The sequence below is a fragment of the Sorex fumeus genome, unplaced genomic scaffold, assembly GCF_029834395.1.
Source record: "Sorex fumeus unplaced genomic scaffold, SorFum_2.1 ptg000044l, whole genome shotgun sequence".
NCBI lineage: Eukaryota > Metazoa > Chordata > Mammalia > Eulipotyphla > Soricidae > Sorex > Sorex fumeus.
In genome coordinates this window covers 21,925,574-21,952,239 of record NW_026606101.1, presented here as the reverse complement: position 1 = coordinate 21,952,239, position 26,666 = coordinate 21,925,574, and the positions used below count along the sequence as shown (strand labels likewise).

At 49.2% G+C, this 26,666-nt stretch overlaps 1 protein-coding gene across 1 annotated transcript; it reads right to left on the bottom strand.

The window, feature by feature from the left end:
* Nucleotides 1-10,846: 10,846 nt before the first annotated feature.
* On the bottom strand, nt 10,847-26,022 carry PRNP (prion protein). The gene is made up of 2 exons (XM_056121827.1): nt 26,005-26,022; nt 10,847-13,365 (listed from the first exon to the last, which is right to left on the bottom strand). Exon 2 carries the CDS (start codon nt 13,353-13,355, stop codon nt 12,582-12,584), a length of 774 nt encoding a protein of 257 aa, XP_055977802.1. The 5' UTR covers nt 13,356-13,365; nt 26,005-26,022; the 3' UTR covers nt 10,847-12,581.
* Nucleotides 26,023-26,666: the final 644 nt, after the last annotated feature.

Sequence of the window (26,666 nt, the reverse complement as noted above, 5' to 3'; positions counted from 1 at the left end):
TACTGCTGTGCTATCGCTCCAGGCCTAAAACAATGGTCTCAATATCTGTGTGACCCCAGGAAGCAGTAAACACAGTGGGAGTCAGGCAGCTCCTAGAAGGAAGAAGGTCTTCATGGTGGTTGAAAGGAAAATACCTCAGAATGCTGGAATGACAGAAGATGAAGAGACATTCAGGGCTAATGGGGGAAAACAAGGCCAGGTGAAGAAAAGAATTCTGGCTCCTTCCTGCTGGTTTCCTGGTCTGTGAGTCCAGAATGGCCCATGAGAGGTCTGTGAGGGCTCAGAACCCTTGGAGGTGAGCTGTTGGGCAGGTGAGCTGGGGTCATAAAGAACCTGAGCGGACACATTCCTTATGTGGGCAGCTGCCATGAATGGGCAATGGGCGCGCCAGGCCTTTGGAATTTGGCAGCGTGAGGGAAGAGCGCCTTGCCAGTTTCTCCGTGGCATCCACTGAATTATGGCTCACGCTCAGTTTTATGTTAATTAACTCATCATCAGCCTACCTCAGAGCCAGGTGTGTTTTCTGTGTATTTGTGTGTGGGAGGAATATTATCTGCCCAAGAGCGTTAGATCTTCTGCAATACGAGCCAAACTAAACACATTTAGTTGATCATGCAACTCCTCGCTTGTGCCAGCCCGGGGTGGGGGTGGGGGCGGGGGTGTCATGGTAACTGGATGGCAGAAGTTGTGTTTAGGGCTCAAGGAGGCAGGCGCCCACAGCACCAAGACGAGTGGTGGGCAGTGGAGTGGTCTGCTGAGGGGGTCCAGGTCACGGCATTTTTATTAGGAGAAGCCTAGGGGAGGTGTGTGAATGTGTCTCTCTCCAACTCCCATCCCATGATATTGGGAAGCCCTTTCAACAAGTGCTGAGAATGACATTTAGTCACTGCTGTGACTTTTCCAGAAAGATGGGCATTAGAGGCGGAAGTGGGTAACTATAAAATTCGTAGGCCAAATGAGTGCCCTGTACTTAGAATGACTATATTTGGAGAGAGGGATTTTTAAAGAGGTAACTAAGTTAAAATGAGGCTGCCGGGGGTGGGGTTGGGTCTTAATTCAGTATTGGCAGTGTCCTAGAAAGAGATTAGGACAGGGCCACAGAGGGTGAAGACCAGATGAAGACACAGGAAGAAGATGGCCACCAAGCAGGCCCAGGAGAGACACCTCAGAAGCACTCAACTTGTTTGTGAGTGAGTGGGCCCTAGGGACTCGGGCACGTTCTCCACACAATTCTTAGCTCTTCCAGCCCTTGCTCTGCCCTTCTGCTGCTGTTAAGACATGCCTCTCTAAACTGTGTGGTATGTTAAACAAAGAGCCAGTCACACAGGAGAGGAAAAGAACCAATGGTCTCTGGGTTCCTCTCAGAGATCGCCTCAGGCGGTGCTGCTCTGTGTTTTTACCTGGAGGTTTCCTAAGAACAACTCGGCGTGAATAAGTGACTTTGTCAAACACTGGCCTCAGCAGGATGCTGTGTGATGACTCTTCTCCCCCCGCCAGCCCACCACCCTTTCTGCTTTTGTGTTCTACACAGCCCTTATCAACCCCAGTCTCTGCCTGAGAGTCTGATGGTTTGGGGCCAGCAAACCCACCCTTTCCTCAGGTTACTGACACCGGAATCAACCTTTTTTTTTTTTTTTCTCTCCAATCAGTTCTGGTCTCTTAAGTGGCTACCTTCAGCCGCCAGACCCTCAGTCTCAGCAGCCTTCTCCTCAGCCTCCAGAACCAAGAGCCTAAATTTCTCTTGTATTTGTGGCCTCTCTGTGAGGCCCTGAACAAGCTGGCATTGGTGGTCTAAGCTGGTCAGGCAATGTGAATGAGGCTCCATTAGATTTTCTGAGGTGACTGGGTTGTGGATGGCAATGTTTCTCAACTGGGCACTTGTATGGCCTCTGGGTAGGGAAGGCCCCAGGATATCCCAAGGGGCCACACATGACATGAGTTCGGCAAAACCAGGTAAAGTGCCAGAAAAGAGTTAAGGTTGGAAGGTAGGAACAGGATTACAAATCACTGGATAGGAAGGGACCTGTATGACAATGATAGTTGAAAATGATCACTCTGGTCAAAGAACTGAGTGTTGAAAATAAGCACCGGGATATACCTGATAACCTTTCCGTACCTGTATTGCACACCATAATGCACAAAAGAGGAGAGAGAGAGAGAGAGAGAGAGAGAGAGAGAGAGAGAGAGAGACAGGCAGACAGACAGACTGATAGACAGACACAGAGACAGAGACAGAGAGCAAGTGCCCACTATAGAGATGGTGAGGGGAGGTGGGAGGGAAGATGGGGTCACTGGTGGTAGGAAATGTACACTGGTGAGGGACGGTGTTGGAACATTGTATGACTGAAACCCAGTCATGAACTACTTTATAACTGTGTCTCTCATGGTGATTCAATTAAGACAAAAGAAATTAAAAAATGATTACCGGTGTAGGGGGGACTAAGGAGGGAGGTGGAGAACGGCCGCTTTACCTCAAGAAATATCTTGTTTGCTTTGTTTGGGCTCCACACCCAACCGTGCTCAGGGGCTATTCCTGCATCTGTGCTAGAGAGTCCCGCAAGGCGAGTGCTGTGTCCTTGTACGGCCTCTCCAGCCCCCTCTCCAGCCCCGCCCCCCAATGTCCTATCTCTCAGCACCAAGGCAGGGCCTGTGCTGCAGTTTGTTTTGAGAGCAGAAAGCAGGAAAGGGACAGTTTGGCCAGGACAGATGTGGGGAAAAGGCCCTCAAGCCCCACAAGCCCAGGGGGACCCTGCAGGAGATGCCGGTGCCCTCAGGCCCTGAGGTGCAGGGTCTTCAGAGAGGGCCCATCAGCTGTGAGCAGCCTCTGGGAAGATCCTTCTGGAATCAGGTGGAGGTTGGGGTGGAGGTGGAGGGGAGCCAGCAAGCTAGGCAGGGCTTGTCCAGGGTAGGCAGCCCTTTCGGCTAAGCTCATTTTCAGGGTTGCTGACCCTTTGTTGCGGTGCTGTTTGGAGTCCATGGAGTACCCTGAAGCTGGCTGAGCCCTGGCATGAGCAGGAGTTTAGGCACAGACCCCCAGGAATAAGAGCTCCGCGCCAAACCCTTCCAATAGGTTCATAGACCAAAGGACAGTCTCCACAGTGTGCTTCGGGCAGCCGCTATCTGTGTGACCTTGGATAAGGGACAAATGTCTCTGTGAGTCAGGCTCCTAAATGGGGCTCTTAGGAAGATCAGATATGGCCCTATATGGCAAAGACAAGGCGTGAGCCCTGTCCGTGATCCTCCCAACATCCTCCCCCATGCCCCCCCCCTCCCCAGCCCCAGTCAGTCCTTGGGTCTGGGAAAATGCTACAGACACTGACCAGACCAGAGCGTGCCCTGAGAAGAACTGAAGACAAAAGTCTCTTATCTTTCCCTATTAAATGTTTTATAAGAAAGCAATGGCCGACCCGAGTTCGATTCCTCCGCCCCTCTCGGAGAGCCCGGCAAGCTACCGAGAGTATTCGATATGCCAGACACAATAACAACAAAGTCTCCAATGGAGACGTTACTGGGCCCGCTCGAGCAAATCGACGATCAACGGGAGGGCCTTTACCTTTACCTTTATAAGAAAGCAATATTTGGTAACATTTTTGAAAAATAGGAAAATAATACAGAGGACAATAATAGGCAGCTTGTTACCCACTGCCCAGCCAGGACTGTTGTTAATGTTTTGGGGTTTGGGGTCACCTGATGATGCTTAGGGGTTACTCCCAGCTCTGCTCCAGGCAGTGCTTGAGGGACATGCGTTGCAGGGTATGGAGCCCAGACCTCCTGTGTGCCAGGCCTGCGCTCAGCCCTTTGAGCCTTCTCTCTAGCGCCCCTGTTAACTTTAACATATTTTTATTCTTTTTCTTATTAAAAGATATTCATTATTTATCTGGGAACATAACTCTGCAGTCAAGCACTATTCTTGCATGGGTGAAGCCCTGGGTCTGATCGCTGGCACCTCAAAACAAAATAAAAATCTTTTTTTTTTTTGCTTTTTGGGTCACACCTGGCGATGCACAGGGTTTACTCCTGGCTCTGCACTCAGGAGTTACTCCTGGCTGTGCTCAGGGGACCATATGGGATGCTGGGAATCGATCCCCGGTTGGCCACGTGCAAGGCAAACGCCTCGTGCTATCTCTCTAGCCCCAACAAAATAAAAATCTTGTTTAGCAAACTGACCTCAAAACATTTATACCAGGCTGGGACGATAGCTAAGGGGTGAGAGATGTATGTCTTATAGGCTTGAGGAACTGGCTTGAGTCCCCAGCACTTCTGGGACCCCTAAGCATTACTTGGTGATTCTCAGCACTCCTCGGCCCAGGCATCACTGCATCACCAAATGCTGACATTGAACTGTGTGCCCGTGGTCAAGCTGTTACAAAGAATGGTCTCAGGGACCCCTGCATGCTGACTGAGAATTTCTTTCCCTAACGAAGTCTCTGTACTTTTTAAGACAGACGTCCAGCTGTCTGATCTTTTGGGATGGTCCCACATCTCTTTACAGAAATGTTTTGATTTTAGCTTTGGGGTCACAATCTACTGTACTTAGGGGCTACGTAAGTGCTTAGGATCCAAGTTGGCCCTTCTGAATGAGCAGGCTTTGGGCTATCTTTCCAGCTTCTTGACAGAAAAGTTTTCTTGACACAGATGTGACCGAGTCCACAGTCAGGGTCTTGTACCCTAGTGTCTGTCTGGAACCCCCAGGCTCTATAACTAGACAGTTTATTTGGGGAAGGCAGGATTGGGGCCATACTGTAAGGCCCAATGATGCTCAGGACTTACTCCTGGATCTGCACTCAAAGACCACTCCTGGCGGTGCTCAGGGCATATGTGGAGTACGGGATCAAACTCAGACCAGCCATGAGAAGGCAAGTGCCTTACCTGCTGTTCTATGTCTCTGGTCCCTATTCTCTGTCCTTTAACTGAGCACCAAAGCAAAGACATTTATAGAAGCAAATGAGAATCTAGACTACTTCTTATTTTTTAAATTTAAATTAGTTACTTTTTAAATGAATCACAGTGAGATACATGGTTACAAAGTTGTCAACACCCTTCCCTTCACCAGTATACATTTTTTTCCACCACAAACGTCCCCAGTTTCCCTCCCCGCCCTCAATTGCCGCAATGGCAGGGACTTTTCCTCTCTCTCTCTCTCTCTCTCTCTCTCTCTCTGGCATTATGGTTTGCAATACAGATGCTGAAAAGTTATCAGATATATCCCTTTACCTACTTAACTTGTAACACTTAAATGAAACTTTTAGGCTACATCCATGTTGCTTAGGGCATACTCCTGACTCCGAGGTCCAGGATTACTCTTGGCTCTCTGTTCAGGGATCACTTCTGGTGGTGCTTGAGGGACCATATATGGTGCCAAAGATTGAAAGGGGGTTGGTCGCAGGCAAGACAACTAATTCCTTAGCCCTTCTGCTATCTCTCTGGCCCACACTTCTCTTTGGAGTTCAGTCTCCAATGATTGGTTGAAGAAACCAGTTACAAGGTGGGTGGCTTTTTCTATCCTGTTCATTAAGCAACACATCTTGGATGTTATGCAACATGCCTTGAATTTCACCCCTTTTCACAACGAGACCTCATCTTGCACATTCGTTATGAAATTAGGAAAGCTTCAAGTGTTGGCAGAGATGTAGCTAACAAAAGGCAGATGTTCATACCCAAGACCTGTATGCTTCTGTTTATATATTTTTTAATTTCTATAGTTTACTCCTCTGTTTCATAAAAAAATTCATGCACTTCCCTTTTAGGGTCATACTCTGATTTTCACCTAGACTGATACTATGCATTTTAGCCATGTAATGAACAGTTCTTCTAAGATGTCATTTAGAGTTGCAGTGCAGTATTTAGTGCTTCTATGCACTAAATACTGTAATTTTAAAAAATGATGGTTAGGAATAGGGAGAGAGTTCATGCACACTTGGCATGTGGGAAGCCTGAGTTTGGCATCACATTGTTCCCAAGCACCAAGTTAGGCCTTGTCATTGAGGACTGGAAGGTGAGGTCAAAAGCAAAAAAGAAAGAAGGAAAGAAAGAAAGAAAGAAAGAAAGAAAGAAAGAAAGAAAGAAACACAGGAGGGGCTGGAGCTATAGTACAGTGGGTAGGGCATTTGCTTTGCATGCGATTGATCTGGGTACAATCTCTGACATCCCATATAGTACCCCTCAGGAGTAATTTCTGAGTGCAGAATCAGGGGTAACCCCTGAGCATTGCTGGGTGTGACCCAAAAAGGAAAAAAAGAAAGACAGGAAGAAAAAAAATAAAAGAAAGGAAGACAGAAAGAAAAGATCAGAAGGAAGGAGGAATAAAGGAAGGATGGGAGGGCAGAGAAAGGGAGGAAGGAAGGAATGTGATTTTGATTCTCTGCAAATTTTAAATCGCATTGATGAGCCACCAGCGGTTCGAGAATCTTAGGACTGCTAATGCTGTTTTTGGTAGAAGCAAAATACAAACAAACAAACAAAAAAAACCTGCTATCATTTCATAGGAGGATTCTACAAATTTGAACACATGATAAGAAATTTCTGTGGTACCAATCACCTTTGAGAATCTTATTGAAAAGGAATTTGGAGGCCTCAATGTGTTTATTTATTTAGTATTCGGGGGTGTTTTAGACCTTATCCGATGTTGCTCAGGGCATACTCCTGACTCTGAGCTCTAGGATCACTCCAGATGATATTCAGGGGACAGCAGATGTCTGGGATTGAAGCTGGCGGGCTGTGTGCAAGGCAAATGCCTTCCTGTTGTCCCTCTCCCCTCCACCCCATCCCCCAGCCTGCTTAAAGCTGCACGTGGGACCCGGGAAGAAGACGCTGCCCTGGTGGAGTCTTGGCTGAAGGCAGTGGCGTGAAAGCCAACTGGCTACTCACCTGAAGGCACCCCAAACCGCTGACACAGCCCCCACAGAGCAGCCCAGGCTTGCCTGAAAACTCAGAAACACCTCCAGGACTCGGGGACACTGGCAGATAAACCACCACTCCACTGCCAAGCCTGTCCCTTCTCCTGGCAGCTGCCGCCAGAGCTGTCTCTGGTCTCTGCAGGCCTGGGAGGAAGATGTCTCTGGCCCCTGCCTGCCTCGTCTTCCCCCTCCCCTCCCCCCACTGCTCCCCTCAGCTCCTGGGGGGCTTCATGCTCATGGATGCAGACACCCGGGCCCATGTCTCTAGGATGTCTTGCTTTGGACCCCTTCCCCACAAAGCCCACCCATTGACTGCCTGTCAGACATTGGGTGTGGAGCAGGGGTATGGGCCATTGAGGTGGAGGGTCAGGAAGAATAGAAGCCTGAGGTCTGAGAAGTTGGCTGGGATGGTGAGAGGCATGTGGCAGAGAGCGCCCACATCCTCATCTGGGAAAGTGGTCGAGGAAGAGGAGGAGAGAGGCTCTGAGTGGGGGGTTAGAGGTGACTCTGTAGCACACAGTGAAGGTCAGGCCTCAGTGCCTGAGTCTCAGGGCCATGGGGGTAAGCCAGAGGTGACAGAGTGGTGGCGGGTTGCACAGACCTCAGTGGGGCTCAGTGGTCTGACTCTTGCCCTGTCTGAGCATCAGAACAGGCTGGACCCAGAAACTGTTTCATAGGAAGCAGCAAAGCCTCATGGAGTGGGGGAGGTGCTCGCTTCAGGTCTGGCAGGGCTGCTGTTGACTTGTTTGGGGACTGATTTCTAATTCTCAGTCGAGACAGCAAATAAGTCTGTACCCCTCTCCTGGGCATTTGGGGAATAGGGTCACTTCATCTTGGAGAATAGAGGTCACTCTTTTCTCACCTCCTACAAATGCAGGGCACTGCCTACAGCCAGGTTATTGAAGGTTTAAGGATAGCGGGGGCAGGGCTAAAGATGCTGTCAGGGGCCCTAAGATCCCTTCAGAGGGCTCTGAGGGCATTACTAGGAGCAGCCACAGTCAGTGCTGGGCTCTGAGGTCAGCCCCAAGCCGGCCTGAGGCTGCCTGTTCAGTTTGGTTCCGCTGCCTGGGCCAGGCTGGAGGGGTCCCCCACAAATACCATCAGAACTCAGAGGTGAAGAGAGACAGAGGGCAGCTCGCCTTCTCCATGCTGCATGCTCTTGGACCAGCCTCAGGAGAGAAGGTCTGGGCCTTGAGGCCCTCGCGCCCCTGTGTGTGGTGCTCCACCAGCTGGGACACAACTCTGGGACCTGGCACAAGGGTGGAAAGCTCTAAGCCCACCTCAGACTCAGCAGCTCAAAGCTCTTTGGCAAGACCCTGCGGTGGTCCGTGGGTCCCTCTGTGCTGAAGAAGTGCATTTCTCAGGCTGGGTACCACCCCAGATGGAGCAGCATCTCTTGAGGGGGTGAGGCAGGTGGGCAGGTCTCAGTTGAGCTCCATTTTCCCCACTGTGGTGGCATTAACCACCTCCTCGAAGTTTCATGGCCTCCTGCCCCCGGGCGCTCAGCTTGCTCTTCGTTCCAGGGAAACCTCCTGGGTTCTTATTTACCCAAGAGCTTTGAGCCTTTCAGGACTGGACTTGTCCCTGCCTTTCCCGTCTTCCTGGAAGCAGTTCATTGGCACATGTAACCACCACACCAGTGGCTTCGCCTGGCACATGGGGCAACCAGGAGGAATGCAGTTTTTGGGGGAGCCAAGCCGGCACTCTGGACTTAGACCTTGGGGAGAGAGTGGGGCCGGCAAGTCAGGTGGGATAAGGCCTCCAGTGGGGGTCTCAGGGGCCTTGGTGTTTGTGTATGTGTGTTTGTGCATGTGTGTGCTTGTGTTTGTGTATGTTTGTGTTTGTGTGCGCGTGTGTGCATGTGCGTGTGTGTGCACGCTCAGGGAGTGGTTCGCAAACTGAGACAACATCCTTTTGGAGTTTGAGTGTGTCTTGTGCTCACGCTGCGTCTGTGGGCAGGTCTGCAAGTCTATGCATTCCGGGTAAGCACTGTCTCTGGGGAAGGCTCTGGGGAGGGGCAGCTGTACCCAGGAGAGTGGAAGGACCCTGGAGATGGGCAGGCATGGGCACAGGCAGGGCTGTTGGGGGTCAGGCTATGTCAGCCTCAGGGCTCCTTTGGGAGAGGGGGGATAGAGCCCAGGGGACAGACTCAGGCCCACCAGCTGGGCCAGACCCCGAATCTGCAGGAAGCTCTGGTTAGGGTTGGGATTAAGGCATCTGCAGGGGTGCCAGCCAGTGCAGATCCCCCAGTTTCCCTCCAAAGGCAGGAGGCATGTCACTGGGAAAGGAGGGGCCACAAAAGGAGCCTTGACAGGCCTCTGGAAGAATCCTCTCCAGAGCTTAGACTCAATGAGGTTTAGGCTGTTTTGTCCCAAAGAGTCTGCATGGTGGGTGGGGTACAGGGAGACATAAGGGTTGAGAGGGAAGTATTTTATGTGTGGGACCCCATAACCCAGGCAGCGCACGGCCCCCTGAACACTGCCAGGTGCACCGTGGAGGTCCCCAAGCATCTCTGGTTAGCCTTGGTGGCCCTTGACCATTATCAGACGGTCCTGTGTTGTCAAGGACCCCAGAGTCTGAACAGTGCCACATCCTGAATTCAACCATCTGGCCTCCCAGTTAACTGAGAATTGTTAGGAATACCCCTAGGGTATCCTGGGAGACCCCCCCAAGTAGTGTATGTATGAATACATATTTGCTTTTATTGGTAACTCATAACAGAGCAAGAAGAAAACATTGAGACCAGAGTATTCATGCTGGCTCTCCAAGCACCTCTGATATCCAGGGAACTATTTTTGGAAGTATGATTGTGGATAATGTAGTTAGTTTTAAACCATTAGAAAAAATGGCCAAAAAGGGAATGTGGTGAGAAAAGATAATTTTTATGGTAAGAATTCACTCTGAGACTCTTTCCTTTCTTTTCCTTCTTTTTCATTTTGGTTTCTGGTCACACCAGGTGGTGCTCAGAGCTTACTTCTTGCTCTATATTCAGGAATCACTCCTGGTGGGTTCAGGGGACCCTGTGCAGTGTGGAGATCAAACCTGGGCTGGCCTTATGCAAGGTGCCCTGCCACTGTACTATCACTCCAGCCCCAAAGTTCCTTTCTAAATCTTACGTTTAACTGTGTCATTTGCAGAAGTTTTGTGAAAGATGGAGTATCACAGCAACTTTTCTTTCCATTTACAGCATAGGTTGATCCTTTGATTATGGCGGGGTGTCAGTATCAACCAAGGTATTGACAGGGACAAAGATTTTGGTGATTTCAATCGTCGTCCATCCCCTGGTGCAGTTTGCTAGCAAGTTACAGGAACTGAGCACCTCTACTGGACCTGGGAGATGGTTCTAAACACAGGTTCCGCAGACAGGATGTCCAGGCTCCATCCCCAGCACCACATGGTCTCCCAAGTCAGGAGGAATCCCTGAGGATCCCCTGCTGAGGCCCCCCAAATGAAATGAGAACAAAAACCCTCTGTGCAGGCAAACCTGAGTCCAGGCCGCTGGTGCTCACACTGGGCAAGAAGGCCGGAAGCAGGTGCAGAAAGTGTTGCAGGGCTGGGATGGATCAAAGCAGCCTGTGGGTTCAATTTCTGTTCAAAAGGAGCTATGTGCACTGCCCATGGCTCTGACAGCTTTGCTGGGGAGGGCGAGAGGCTGAGCAGGCACCCGAGAGATGGCTGCATTTGAATCAAGGAAATAAGAGCCAGGCCCATCTTCCTCTGCAAGGCAGGGCCTTCCCCCAGGCTTGCTCAGATACCAGTGGGTCTACCAAAGAGCAGCAGCTGGTATATGGTTGTTGGGCCAAGGGAAGGACCAGGAGTGGATGCAGGACACAAGGACCATCACAGACGGCTGACCAGGGGACATGCCACTTTGCCTGAACGACTCCCCCATGAGTCGGCCGACTTGAGGCGCACAGGAGCAAACACGACCGTAAATGCCACAGGAGATGCTCACCTTAGCGCCTATTTAATTTTAGTCAGATATTAAACATCTAGAAATGTGTATACAATGAGACCAGGACATGCAAAGTTACAAATATAGAAAATATAAAGTACATGCGTAGTTCCAAGACCACTTTGGCTCCTTATACAAAATTATTCAGTGCACGTTGTAAGCCTAAGGACAGAACAGAATTCTCCCATTAAATATTAGTACCTTACAAAAACAGGTAATGCGGCAGCTATGTCAGATGTTGACTGCGCGAACCAACACTTCTAAATTTGTCAGAGGCAAATATGTACGTATATATACATGTATGTATATTTTACAGAGAATACCCACACAGTAGAAGCCAATTAACATTGCAGAAGAGGAATAGGTATCTGCTAGGTGACACTATTGAATGATCCAGAAAATAACTGTGCCTAACTGAACGAAATTTCTTTTCTTACTCAGAATGGAACCTATTTCGGTCATCTCCAACCTATGCTCTTTTCTGGGGGGGAGTGAGGACAGGAGATGGACTCTCTATTGGTTGATTCCAAGGTCGATTACAGAACTGAAGGATGAGGCCTGACCCCAAATTCAAATCTGACTCTTGCCAATCATGACACTGTCCATGGAGAAACGCAAGCCGTGCTTTTCTTTGTGCATCAATCATTCCCTTTAGGACAGAATTCTCCTTTGGTGATGGTGTTTCCATAGCTGCTGCCTCCTGAGTTAAGCTCAGCTAAGCCTCTCCTGAACCCCATCCACACAGCCCCTGCTTCCAGGAAAATGAACGCAGGAAAGCTGCTCCTGGTATCCAGCTGGTGGTTTAATTTTTGAATGTTTACTCCTTGAAGTTCTATCACTCAGAGGACTCCAGAAAGGAATGCCACATGGAGGGATTTTTACAGATCCCAAACAGGAGCTAGCCTTCCAGACACTACTCCCAAACGTGGGGTTGTAGGTTGCCGGAAGCTTCCAGATTATACAGAGCTATGTTTATTCCCTGTGAAATATTCTCTGACCACAGGTCTGGGTTGCAGGACGCATGGCCCTTGATACAGTGGCTGCTGCGAAGTCTGCAGAGAAGCTGCAAGACGCCGCCGCAGTTCTCTGCAGACACCCCCCCCCCTCCCCTCTCCGGTAGTCCCAGGACAGCCTGGTGCCACCAAGCTAAGGTAAACTGAGTTTCTGAGTGAGTATCATGTGGCCTCCTTCCAACTTTGGCGGAAACTGTGGCTTGAACAGGGAAACGCCATTCGCTTCTCTTCAAATGCATGAGAAAATGTCTCCAAAGGGTTCTGGAATGACTGCTAAGGTGGGGGGTTAAGTGTGTGAGGCTCTAGCTGGGGAAGGAGCTGGAGAGATTTAGGCAAAGGGACTCAACCACTGTTCTGAGAATGGTTTAAACCTCAATCCATTGCACTAGACAAAGAACAAAATTTTATATATATATTTATGTATACGTATATATAGATCAGCCTAGACCTAGGTCGACCGATTTTGCAGTGACACCCTTCCCAGCCCAGTCAGGCGCAGTGTGACAATGACTAGAGCCAATGGCGGGCTTGAACAACTGGCCTTCTGGTCTACTCTACCTTTTCCAGTCTCCACTGGGGGCCCCAGGATATTAGCCTACGGGTGACAAAGAGAGAAGCAAGAATGAGACACCATCACTACAAGGGCCGCAGGTAGACCCCCCCTCCCCAACCTGGCGAGAAGAAAAGCTGAAGTCGGTGCGGGCAGGAGGGCCATCCTCATCCCACAATCAGGAAGATGAGGAAGGAGATGAGCAGGAGGAAGGGCGGGGAAGAGAAGAGGGCCGCCGCATTGTACCCCTGCATGTAGGAGGCCTGGGCGGCCTCGCGGTACTGGGTGATGCACATCTGCTCCACCACGCGCTCCATGATCTTGACGTCGGTCTCAGTGAAGTTCTCGCCCTTGCTGGTGGTGGTGACCGTATGCTGCTTAACGGTCATGTTCACGCAGTCGTGCACGAAGTTGTTCTGGTTGCTGTACTGGTCGACCGGCTTGTAGTACACCTGGTTGGGGTAGCGGTACATGTTCTCGCGGTAGTACCGGTCCTCGTAGTCGTTGCCGAAGTGCATGAGGGGCCGGCTCATGGCGCTTCCCAGCATGTAGCCACCCAGGCCCCCCACGACCGCCCCAGCCGCCGCCGCCCCGGCCACGTGCTTCATGTTGGTCTTGGGCTTACTGGGCTTATTCCACTGGTTGTGGGAACCTTGGCCCCAGCCTCCACCGTGGGGCTGACCCCAGCCTCCGCCGTGGGGCTGACCCCAGCCTCCACCGGCATGGGGCTGACCCCAGCCTCCGCCCCCATGGGGCTGACCCCAGCCTCCGCCTCCCTGGGGTGGGTAGCGGTTGCCCCCGTGACCGCCCTGGCCCGGGTACCGACTCCCCCCAGTGTTCCAGTTTCCGCCGGGTTTCGGCCGCTTCTTGCACAGGCCCACATCACTCCAGGCGGCCATGAAGAGGACCAGGAGCCAGCATCCTAGGTGGCCCTTCACCATGACGACGGAGCTGCAAAGGGAAGAGGGTGTACGTGAGTGGTGAACTGACCCAATGCCTACTGCCCAGTGGGCGAACGCACAGCTGCAGTCCTGGCCTGCAGTCGTCCGCATGCCTACCCATGCCCGATGTTTCTTCTCTGTGAAATAAAACAAAACAAAACAAAACAGGGGCGGAATTTGCATCCCGATGTTCCTGTAGCAATATTGACAACAGCCAAAATCTGGAAACAACCCAAGTGTCTAAGAATAGATGTCTGGATAAAGAAACTGGGGTACCTCTACACAGTGTGATATTACGTGGCCATAAGAAAAGATGAAGCCATGCAATTTGCTGCTCAGAGAGGGACCTGGAGAGTGTCAGGCTGAGTATTGGGGAGAGGAAGAGAGACCGACACTGAATGATCTCTCTCATGTGCAGGATACAAAGAAACATAATGAGGGAATAATGAATACCCAAAGACCACGGAAATAAAGCACGTGAGAACTGGCCTTCAGGAGGAACATGACATTTGAGGGGGCTGAGATTTTTGGACAGGGAGGAGGCGACGCTTATGGTAGAGGGAAGCGTCCACTGGGGAGGAGGAGGTGGTGCTGAAAGGTGTCAAGTTTTGTGTGTAAAACCCTCTCAGCAAAGTACTGTAACCACAGGGGGAAGGTATGTATGTGTGTATAAAGTGCCTCTCATGGAAGTAGACTGCTCGGTGGGAGGTAAAAAATAGGGGTAGGGGGAGCATCTGGAAAGGGGAGTGGACACTGGTGAAGGAATCAGTATTGAAACATTATATGCCAAAGCCCAATTATGAATACCTTTATAATTTCAGTGACTAAAATAAAATTTAAAAAAAAGACAAACTCCAACAAGAAGAAAGACAGAGGCTGGAGAGAGAGCACAGGAGGTTAGGTGCTTGCCTTGCATGCAATCAACCCAGGTTGGATCCCTGGCACCACACTTGGTCCCCTGAGCACTGCCAGGGGTCACTCCTGAGCACATAACAAGGAATAGCCAAGTACCACTGGGTGTAGCCCACCTCCATCCCACCCCCACACATAAAAAAGGAGGGTTAAAAAAAAACCCAGACCTTCTTTCACCTTCAAAGACAAATCAAACCTTAAGATTACTTCTGTTTCCAGGGAACTTGATAAAGGTGGAACGTCAGCAAAGCTGGCCACAGTAAAAACCACCTTGGACTGAAAAATTGCTTCTGGCTTGGGAGAAACTCTAAGTAGCGGCTGGGTCAGCTAGGATTCTGAGCCTCTTTAGAGCAGTGATGGGAGCTGTGTGCATCTGTGGGAAAGGCTGTTGCCTCCTGTGGGGCTGGGGTTTCTCCCCCAGCGCCTTTACCCAACATGCATCCAACCCCCTTGCTGCTGACCAGTCCCTGGTTGCTGTGTGTACAGTCATAAGCACCCTGGAGTGGCCTCTGGGTGGTTTGAGAGTCTAATTCCCAGTTAGAAAGACCCCCCACCAGGGCGCTGCCGTAATTACAGAGCCCTGAAAACTGCTGCCTCATGTCTTCTCTGCCCATCGGATCTGGCTGTAAACAGGGAACTAGTCTCTTTGTCGCCCGTGAGCTCTAGAGGCCAGAGCAGCGCCTGGCACAGTGCAGGCAACAATGGGCTTCTGTAAAGGGGAGCCTTCACACACCCCGAGCCCAGGAACCCCGAGAAGTCTTCTGGGACCTCTCAACAACTTTTTTCTTGGAGAAAGGAGACATACAGGGGTTGCACCAGGCCGCCTCTCATCGTAAGTGCCTTCTCTGAAGACCACACGGGGGGCCTGTGGTCACAAGCTCTGCAACCAGAGTTCAGCATTCCGTGGCCTCTGAGCGACTTACTTTCTGGTGTTTCGATACAAAACCCCATCCAACACAAAGGGGCTGAACAGATTTGAAGACACAAACTCATCTGGGTAATTTACAATGCTTTGTGCCAACCTTCCTTCAGGTGAGAGATCTCCTCTATCCTGAGGGCTGGGTTCCCGGGGCAGAGATCAAAGGCACCTGGGGGAACAGAACACGGGCTTCCGTCGGCCAGGCCCTGCCAGTGGCAGGACGATGATGCCTGTTATCTCTCCTACCCACTGCGCTAGGCCGAAGAGCGTGACCTCCCTGGAGCGACTCTCAAACTTGTCTCCTTCTCAGGGTGTCACCCCAGCCCTGTCCTGAAGACAAGCCCCACAGCCCGCAGCTGCTCACACTTTCCCGCAACGTGCTCCTTGTGGACACTTGCCCTGTGGCTGTCCGGCTCCCCAACTGGCCTGGGCCATGCCTCTGTGCCCATGAAGCCACACTGTGCCACTTCCCTTGCACCCGGGGGCACCCCAGAGACCCAACAGTGCTGGCGCGGCCCACCCCCACCACCTTGATCTGGGTCTGCCTGCTGGCATCCCCGGCTCCCTCCACAAATGCTTTCCTATCTCGGGGCCCCGCACTGGGAAACTCTTCTCCCTGCTACTACTCAGAGGGCTCCATTCTGCTCGACTACCACCTCGGGGGTATTGTTCATGCCCTTCTAGGTGAAACAGTTCCGTCTCCACTCCCCTCACTCTGCTCTCCCAGGTTCCTCCAGGGCACTGACTCCTCTGCCTCTGATGAACTGCTCACACCAGGACAGGCTAAGTGCCTCTGGGGCAGGAGTTTTGCTGGCTCACAGCCTGCTGCCTGACGGACAGACATGCAAAATGAATATGGGATGAAGGGACCAGGGTGCAAGCTCAGATCATGGAGCATAGGAAATAAACAAGCTAGGGCTGGGGAGGGGGCTCAGAGGGCTGGAGGGCACGCTTTGCATGTGAGAGCCCTGGGCTTAATCCCTGACACTGCACGCTCACCCCAGCACTGCTGGGAGTGTGCCCTCCGCCTCCGTCCCCCCCCCCCCCCCGCCATCCTGGAAAGAAATAACCTAAAAATGAAATAGGTACAATGGACTTCTAAAGTGAACTGTACTTGTGACTTTCCAAAAACACACATTTTGTGCAGTGGCCAGCTCTCTAGCACCTTGAGTGCAGGGACAGAGACATGGACGCCCCATGCTAGACACCCTGGCTGAGGCTAGCTGGGTGCAGAGTGACCAGAGATGGCCAAGGAGGGCAGAAGAGGTGGAGTCCAGCGGTCGAACACACCTTGTTTCAAGGGTGTGAGCGCTACGGCTCTAAGGCTCCAGAGACACGTGAACAGCCACGGGAAGCCCAACCTAAAGGAGGCACCGAGGGGGCTTGAGCCTTGGGGAGTTGGGGGCAGGAAGTGGGGGGTACCCCAGAACACTCAGAGCAGAGCTCGGTAGAGCGACAGAACCATGGCAGTGTCGGGGCATGTGGGCTTCAGGGAGGCGGGGTTGTGATGAGCAGCTGCGAAGGGTGGGCAGCAGGTACTGAAGGGCCTTTGCAGCAGGGCGTGCTGAGGTGCCCCCTCCTCTCAGACCGCTGCCAGTGGGACGTTAGGAGGAATGGGCAAGGCTAACTCCAAGGTTAAAGAAACTTTGGTACATTTACACAATGGAGTACTATGTAGCTGTTAGAAAAGATGAAGTTATGAAATTTACATACAAGTGGTACTACATGGAAAGTATCATGTTAAGCGAAATGAGTCAGAAAGAGCGGGATAGACACAGAAAGATTGCATTCATCTGGGGAACATAAAGCAACAAAAAGTGAGAGTGACACACAGGAATGGCTGAGATTAGTACCAGGAATTTTGCCCCATGAATGGAAGGCCAGCCACAGGCTCTAGGTGAAAAGGAAGCTCAGATAGAGAAGAGATTACCAAATGAAGGGTGTTGTGAGGGCCCTCCCAGGGTGGGAGAAGCATGCTAAAAGTAGTCGATAGACCAAACATGATTGCCACTCAAAGCCTCTCTTGCAAAACACAGTACCCAAAAGAAGAGAGAGAGAACAAGGGGGAATACCCTGCCACAGAGGCAGGATGGGACGGGGGGGGGGGGGGGATGAGGGGGGGGGATGCTGGGACCCATGGGGATGGATGACGGGCACTGGTGGAGGTATGGGGACTTGATCATTGTATAACTGAAACCCAAGCACAAAATTTGTAAGCCTATAACTGTACCTCATGGTTTTTCACTAATAAAAAAAATATATATATAAAAAAAAAAAAAAAAAAAAAAGAAAATCAAAAAAAAAAAAAAAGGCTAACTCCAAGGCATGGTTGGTGGTGGGGACTCAAGCTGGGGGCTCAGGGGTCGGAACGGGGTGTTTCCCCCTGCGAATTCTCTTTTAGAAAGGACACTGGAACACTGTGCTGGGGGTTGCACTTGTGTCGTGTGTGTGTGTGTGTGTGTGTGTGTGTGCGCGCGCGCGCGCGCGCGCATGTGTGGAGAAGCTACTAGAAGGCTCCTGAGTGATCATGGGAGGAGATGATGATCTTGGCCCAACAGGCAAGGAAGGGATCACGGAAGTTAGAAAGTAGCTCCTGGAGTGGGCGAACGGAGGGGACAGAACACGGAGGTGGACCACGTGTGGAGGAGCTGCAGGTGGGTTTGACTTTGGGAAGGCCTTTATCAAGCTAGATAAAAGGCAGCAGGAGCAGAGTCTGGAGTCGAGAGAGACCGTGGACTGGGTCTCTCTCGATTCCGGGTGCAAAGGCAGAGCAACAAAGACCAACGGCAACAAGGCATAATCTGTACATCAGGGCATGTGTTGTTGACCGGGACCCTTAAGAAAACGGGATTATGGGTCATCAGAGACTATTAAGCCGAGGCCACTTTAAAGTCAGCTACTGGAGAGTTATTGGCACTAGGGTGGTGGATGCAGTCTAGAAAACTTCTTTCCCCCTGTTAAAATGCATAGTCTCCTAAATAAGAAATAAATTTTTTGAGGTAATTAAAAAATTAGCTGAGAACACTGTAAAATTGAAAGTCTTAAAAATAACAGCTGCTTTAGAAAACAAAGTGCCATTTTTAAGGGCGAGAGGGACTCAAAAGTCAGGTGAGACCTTGGCAAATCTCTGTTCGGAGCAAAACGAGGGCACTTTTAGTCTACACACCAGAGGGCCAAATTCAGAAAGGAGGAGGGACAGAGTTCCACTCCAGGTGGTCATACAAACTGCTGGGAACGGGGTCCGGCTGTCCAGCTGGTCTCCCCATTAATCTCTGTGGTCAGATTCTGGTCCTGAGCTTTGGTACGTTTTGAGCCAATCAGTATTTGCTAAAGGTCAATACCTATTTATCACTAACTAAAATACTCAGCTGACCAGGAACAAGAGGAAATGTCCTTGACTTGATAAATTATGTTAACAAAGCAGCAGACATACTTGACAGATACCCTCGGAGACCAGAGGTAAGGCAAGGGCACCCCCTCACAGGCCTGGAGGTTCTGTCCAACATCCTCTGCTAACACCAAGGAGTAATCGGGGCAAGAAACTTCTAGCCAAGAGACCCCGCTCTGTTCAGAATGTGCTCAGGTACAGAGACAATCCAGCAGAATCAACTGCAATTTCAGGAGCCCCAGTGAGGCAGCCGAAAGGGTGGTGAGAAATGAAACAGACTTACAAAGACTGACACACTTCTGTACACAAACAGAAACTCACTAGAGAAAAAAAAGTTTATTTCTAAAAAAAATAGTACATTAAAGCCAGAGTGATAATACAATGCATAGGGCATTTGTCTTGTATGCAGATGACATATGGTCCACTGAGCACTGCCAGGTGTGATCCCTGAGCACAGAGCCAGGAGTAAGCCCTGAGCACCACCAGATGTGGACCAAAAACAAAAACAATACAAAATAAAATAGTGTGTCAGGGCAATAGCTATAGTACAGCGGGTGCAATGCTTGCCGTGCACCTGGTGAACAGAGTTCGATTCTCAGCACCCCATCTAGTCCCCTGAACCTGCTAGGAGTGATCTATGAATGTCGAGCCAGCTGGTGTGACCCAAAACTAAACAAAAAAATAAGTTATCTCTATAAGCAAGGTGGCCAAAAATTGGCCAGAAAATTAAGAATAAGACGAGAGAGAACAGTTTTTAAAACTCTGGTTATACAGAAGATGAAAAAATTAAGAAAAAGAACCTAGAAGACTATTTCTAAAACATAAAAATGGATCCTATTATCTTGATCAGGCCAACCTGGTAGTCAATATTCCCAAAGAATCACAATATCCCCAAAGAATCCCACGCCAATCCAAGCTCCAGCTAGATTATTTGAGGAGCTGAGTAAAGTCACAAGAGGAGAAGACAGTCATAGGCAGGAAACTCAACCTTGAAAAAGAAAAGTGGAATCTACCACATTAGACCTGAAAGCAAGGTGCAAAGGCAGAGCAACAAAGACCAGAGGCAACGCCCTGGGGTGGAGCAACAGAACAGAGCTGGGGAGGGCAAGTTCAGGAAGAAATTCACACGTCCACACATTCGCACTGGCCTGTAGTGTGGTCAGACAGTCAATGGTGGTGCAATGAGCAAGGAGTAAGGTCTGTAGCAGACATTTCTGGGAAACTGGAGAAAATAAATCTGGATCCTGAGCTCCACACTAGGATTAAAGAACTGAGCACAAAAGGTGAAAGGTGACTGCAGGGAAAGAGTGGGACGGAGCACACATGGGAATGTCTCCCCATTGAAACATGGGGTGGTTCAAGGAACGCCCTCAGCGGCCAAAGTCCCTGACCCAGTGAGAGATGGACTTTTCAAACAAAACGTCCAGACCACGACGCAATTAATGGAAGAATTTCATGGCATGAAAGCTGAGACTTCTCAAGGGCTGGGGATGTGGCTTAGGGGTAGAGTGCATGACCCCCCACTGAGGCCTGGGGTTCAATTCCTGGCACTGCAGAAAAAAATGGATAATTACAATGAAAGCATAAAAAATGGGAAAAAAATTAAGAATCAAATAAAATGAGGCAAAACAAAATGACAACAGATTGGTCCCCCGCTAAAGAACAAAACCAGGGGTCAGAGGGATAGGAGAGTGTACTATAGCTGTTGCCCTGACACACAATTCTTAAATTCAACAGAAATTTCCCAGTAAAACATTGCAATCACAATAGGAAAAAAAATAGAATCTATTTGAAAATGTCATACACATATAAAGCAGAACTCACTGGACCTCACTCGGAATGAGAAAGGCAGAATAATTCCAGAAAAAAAGAGCAACCACTAGCAGGGTGAACAACTTCGGATACATTATTTTGTCCTCTGAATGAAAAATTGTTCTCTCAGAGACTGCCTATTAAAAATATAAATCACACAAGTGCACCTTTAAATTCATCCAGCAAATATTAATGGCATTTACTAGGATGTGCAGAATACTCAAATCATTAAAAAACAGAGAAAAGAGTGATCAGAATGGTATGGGATACTGTAAAAGTTAGAAGACAGCATGGTGCTTCCTTTATTTTTATTTTATTTTGCTTTTTGGGTCACACCCAGTGATGCTCAAGGGTTACTCCTGGCTCTGCACTCCGGAATCACTCCTGGAAGTGCTTGGGGGACCAAATGGGATGCTGGGAATCGAACCCAGGTTGGCCGCATGCAAGGAAAACGCCCTATCCGCTGTGCTATCGCTATGGCTCCAGTCCCATGGTGCTTCCTTTAACCCCCAACTTCCTTTAACCCCCAACTGAGTCTCTAAGGTGCCCTGGCTGTGCATCTTTAGCTGCGCGGGGTGGGGCTCCTGCAGGAGTGAGTGTCTGCAGCCAGATAAGAGCGGCAGGATGAGGCTGGAGTGGGCAGAGCAGCGTGCTCATGCAGAGAGAATGCTTTCATTTCACTCTGAACACGATCATAGGGGAATCACTTTATAAAAAACTGCCTTTTTGTTTTTGTTTTTGGCCCACACTGGCGGTGCTCAGGGCTTACTCTTGGCGCTCTGCTCAGAGACCACGCCTGGCAGGGCTGAGGGGACCCTGTGGGGTGCTGGGGATTGAACCTAGGCCAGCCATGTGCAAGGCAAGCACGCTACCTGCTGTACTACCACTCTGGTCTGTCCTCCTGCTTTATTTATTTTAAACAGAGCTCTTCCTGACTTTTGTGTAAAGAGGAAAATTTAAGGAAGCAAGGAGAACAAATGGTAGTTAGGAAATGACTGAAAGAAAATGGTGTGGGGGCTGCCACCATTATCCCGGGGGGTTGGAATCTTGCAGGATGAAACAATTAAGAGTGGGCTGGAGAGGCAGTACAGGAGGCGAGGCTCTTGCCTGGCAGGGAGCTGACTGGGTTTCATCCTCATCACCCCTTCTGGTGTCCCCCAAGCACTGTCAAAGAGTGATTCTTGAGTGTTGTGCTGGGAGCAGCCTTGAGAATCTCCAATTGTGGCCTCAAAAAGAAAGCAAATAAAAACAAAACAAAACAAAACCGGAAAACCCCAAACTGAAAAGCAAACAAACCTAAAAAGCAAGTATGGGGCTGGAGAGAGAGCAGAGCAGTCAGTACGCATGCCTGGCATGTGGCCAAGCCTGGTTCAAGCCCTGGCACCACATGGTTACCGAGTATTGCTGGGTGCAGCCCTGGAGACTTTGAGCACTGCCAGGGTGGCCGGGTCATGGACAGCATTGCGGGACTGAGTGAACCGCTACAGCATCTTAAAACCCTCACAGTAATCAGTGGCAGGGTTGGCTGAGAATTGCAGGGAGGGTCCCACATGTCAAACAAACAAATAAATCTGGACATTAACAGAGCAACATTCGGGCATCCTCATGTGTGGGTCAAGGAAGCCACCCAACAAAACTCAGGTACCCACATCCAACAGGAAATACTAGTGGGTTAGTAAAAGAAGAACACGTGCTAAGAAATAAAAAGATGGTTCAAAATCAGGAATTCTATGGGGATAGAGAGACGGTGCAGCAGGCTGGTGCCCATGGGTCTACCAGGAGTAATTGCTGAGCTCAGAGCCAGGAGTAAGTGCTAAGCACCTCTGGGTGTGGTCCCAAAACAATAGACAAAGAAGCAAAGAAAAATGAGGAACACCATTAAGGGGGATAAAAAAAAAGGCTTCCTGGCAGAGGTTGGCAAGTTTTTTAATTAAACAGACATCCTTTCCTCATTTTTAAAGCACTAGAATTGCTATCACAAATGATAAAAGACTGCTATGTTTTATGTGCCGGAGCGATAGCACAGTGGTAGGGCATTTGCTTTGCACGCAGCCGGCCCAGCTGACCAGGGTTCAATTCCACCGCCCCTCTCAGAGAGCCCGGCAAGCTACTGAGAGTATCTCGCCCGCACGCAAAGCCTGGAAAGCTCCCCAGGGCGTATTTGATAAGCTAAACCCAGTAACAACAAGTCTCACAATGGAGACATTACTGGGCCCACTTGAGCAAATTGATGAACAATGGGAGATCAGTGCTACAGTGCTATCACAATCACAAAAGATTGCTATCACATCTTTCTCCTGACAGCACCCCCCCCCCCAGGTGTGGGGAACCAGGGGCTTCACACAAGCAAGGCAAAAAATAATGCTCTACACTGAGCCACCTCCCTGATCCTTCCCATCCTCTCTTGAATAAAAAAGGAAAGGTATCTCCGTGTGTGTGTGTGTGTGTGTGTGTGTGTGTGTGTGTGTGTGTGTGTGTGTGTGGAGGGGGAGGGAGGGCACAGCTGGTGGGTGCTCAAGACTTACTCCTGGCTCTGTACTCAGGAATCACTGCTGGAGAAGTTCGGGGAATGATAAGGGGTGCCAGGGATTGACCCTGGGTCAGGTGCATGTAAGCCAAGTACCTTAACTCCTTAACTACTAACCTTGCTGTACTAGCTCTCCAGCCCGAGGTGTCCCATTAATATAGTGAACAAGACAAGAATGTAAGCCATCACTGTCATTTTAGGTTGTTCTAGAAGTAATAGTCAGGTCTTGTTTTCAACCTGGAAAAGCCAGAAAAATCATCCTTCAAAAAGTTTTCGAATAAATAAATAAACTCAGTAGAGTGGCTGTTTTCTAAATTGATAATATGAAAAAAACCAATGAGTTTCTAAATCAATTTTAATTATTTAGATAATCTGGTGTGGAAAAAAAAATCTACTCAAACAGGGAAACAAACAAAAAACCAACCCCCAAATATCTAGCATTTAACCTAAAATAGAAAAACTGTTAAATGTTGCGGAGAAAGGGATGACTAGAAAAAAGAGAAAGAGGTACACAATTTTGAGAAAATCAATGCTGAATGATCCACCCCTGCCAAAATTCATAAAGTCAAAAGAATTACAATCATAATTCAAAGAAGATTTTTAAAGAACATGATGAAATGATCCTAAAAATTAAGGTGATTTAAGAAACTTAAAAAACAAACAAAAGCAAAATAAAACAACAACAAAAAAGAAATTTCAAAAGACATTCCAGGGTATATTTGACCTGTCATTTATTGGACTGCTGTAAAGTTATAATAAATAAGATCGTGTGCTTGAATGCATGAGCAGAAGGTCAGAGCATTATTCTAGTAGAGAGGAGGAAACATCCACAGATGACCCCATCCAAACTATTCCCATTGATACATGAATTCTGGGAGTCCAAGCTGTCAGGAACTTGATCACCAGTCATAGGGGGTTGGGGGAGTGTCATCACATAGCTTCCTTGTCCTTCTCCACCTCCTAAAAGACATTTCTTGCCTTTGCTTGAGTTAAGCAGAACTCATCATCTGCAATCTTTTTGAAGTTATTACCCCTTATAGAATCTGATACAAACTATGCAAAATTTTGCAAGAACATTTTGGGGTGGTGGTTTTCATGGGTCTCCTGGTTTTCATGTCTACCCCTGAACTAATAGGGCAAAGGGCCTCTAAGCCATTTGGTTGTATTACTTGGAAAGTTGTTACTTAACTTATTAATATGAAATAATATTTTTGTGGATATAACCCAGGGCTCACATACACCAGGTACATGATATTCCTCTGAGCCACTCTCCTGGCTCACTGGAGGACTTCTTAAGAGCAACATTGCCAGAGGGATAGCACATGACCAGGGCACTTGCTTTCTGGCCTTGCTTGCTGCTGACCCAGGCTTCATCCCTAGTACCACATAGGGAGGGTCCCCCATAGTCCCACCAGGAATGATCTCCTGGCCATTCAACCCCCTTGAGCTCCCATCCAAAAAAAAAAAAAAGAAAAAAAAGAGCAACACTTCTATACACTATCCAAGGAGAACAGCTTGGGAGCGTCTAAAGAAGAACCTTTACAGGTGGGTGCGCTTTGTTTGAGTGCCCTGGGCAGACCCTGAGGATTCTCTTAGGATTCTTTTAACAAATTGAGGGCTTGCAGGCACCCTAGGGCTGGAGCGATAGCACAGCGGGTAGGGCGTTCGCCTTACACGCGGCCAACATGGCCGACCCGAGTTCGATTCCTCCGCCCCTCTCGGAGAGCCCGGCAAGCTACCGAGAGTATTCGATATGCCAGACACAGTAACAACAAAAGTCTCCAATGGAGACGTTACTGGGCCCGCTCGAGCAAATCGACGATCAACGGGAGGGCCTTTACCTTTACCTTTACCAGGCACCCTGCACAAGCTCGTCTGTGAGCTCCATTTTCCCCGAGGCACGCACTCGCTGGGTGTCTCTGCAGCCCGTTTCTGGAAGGTGAGCATGGGGTTCTTTCCAGACAGCAGCGTAGTGAAGGAACCAGCAGGCCACGCCATGTAAACATAGCAGCACACTGCGGATAGCCTTCCCTTATGGCCGCATCCCCGTTACTGCTGTGTCGGAACCACCCCCACAATCTCTTTATTTTTTTTATTTTTTTTAAAATGACGTAGGAGTACTGCTATTTGTTCAGCCATTGATTAAGCTGACTGAATTGGCACAATCTCTCCTGAGTGTGCCTACCAGCTTCCAGAGGAACTGTGCCCAAGCCCAGCTGCAGAACACGTCAGGTGCAGCGCTCCACAGCACCAACAGCACTTTCCCCAAAGCCTGCACGTCCCTGGCAGTAAACACACGACTGCAATAATCACAAGAAGAACAGGAGAACACCAGGATGAAAAAAATGAAAACAAAAAAAAAAATTCTCCTGTTTATAACTGCTACTGGGACTATTCACTCACTCAAGGATTACTGTGGTGGGGCTGGAGAGTACAGTGGGTAGTGCGCTTGCCTTGCAGGCAGCGGACACGGGTTTCATCCCTCGCATCCCCTATTGTCCCCCCAGCACTGCCAAGGGTAATTCCTGAGCATCGCTGGATGTGAGCCCCCCCCAACACACCACACACACACACACACACACACACACACACACACACACACAGGATTACCTTACCATGCTCAAAGGATTAGACACCAGCACATTCCGAATGTTTAAATATGTAGCAGTTCACAGCCTTCAAAGGGGAAATAAGATCCCCCAAGGGAGGATGGGAACAGGTAAATGAAAACTTCAGTTTAGAAAACCCTTCCCTGGGCAGGCATCTTCAGTCAGTTGGTGGACTGTCCCTTTCAGGGTTAAGCTGGGGGCAGAAACAGCTTGTATGTTGTTTTTGTACATATTTTAAAATGGTTCCTCCCTTACATAATTTAGCCCGAGGAGAGGAAGAGCTGTGGTCTTTTTGCTGCAAAACCCAGCTGGTGTTATACAAGAAAGGACGACGCATGCGGTGTGAGTGACATGCCAAGACCTAAGGGCCCCCAGAGCAAAGGCTTGTGACCACCACCCCTCCAGAGAGCCTCCGACTTACTGTGGCAGTTGGTGACTTTGAAGCATCAACCACAAGATCAGAAATTCTACTGGGTACTTACGTCTGTGGCGGCTTAGCTAAGCTGGATTTGTGCCTCGGTAAAGGGAGACTGCTCTGGCTTGGCAGAAACGGCTTTGCTTTCAAACTGATTCAGGAATTCTTAATAGCAGCAATAAAATAGAAAGACAACACGAGAATTAATAAATTAACGGTTCTTAAAAGGACAAAAATCTACTATATAAATAGCTAAACCCTTAAAGAAACCCATTCAAGAAAAAAATATTTGGGAAAAATAAGTTTGGCTGACAAAGCAGACTCGACATGAAAATTTCCCTTTCAAGTCCCTAATATGGAGGGCCCATTGATTGGGGAAAAAAAAATAAAAAAAGTAGAGCCCTGTAAACAGTTTAAAGAATGTTTAGGAAAACGTATGACCCAAGATCAAAACCACCTACACTTTTTTTTTTTTAACTGAATCACCGTGAGTTACACTTACAAAGCTTTCATGTTTGAGTTTCGGTTCATATGATGATCAAACATCCATCCCTCCACCAGTGTACATTTTCCACCACCAATGCCCCTAGTATCCCTACCCACCCCTACCCAGCCCTCTTTCACCCCTCCTTCAGCCTCTATGGCAGACAGTTTCCCTCTTACTCTCTCTCTACTTAAGGACATTATACCACCTACACATTGCATGAAAACTTTCACTGTTAAGCATTT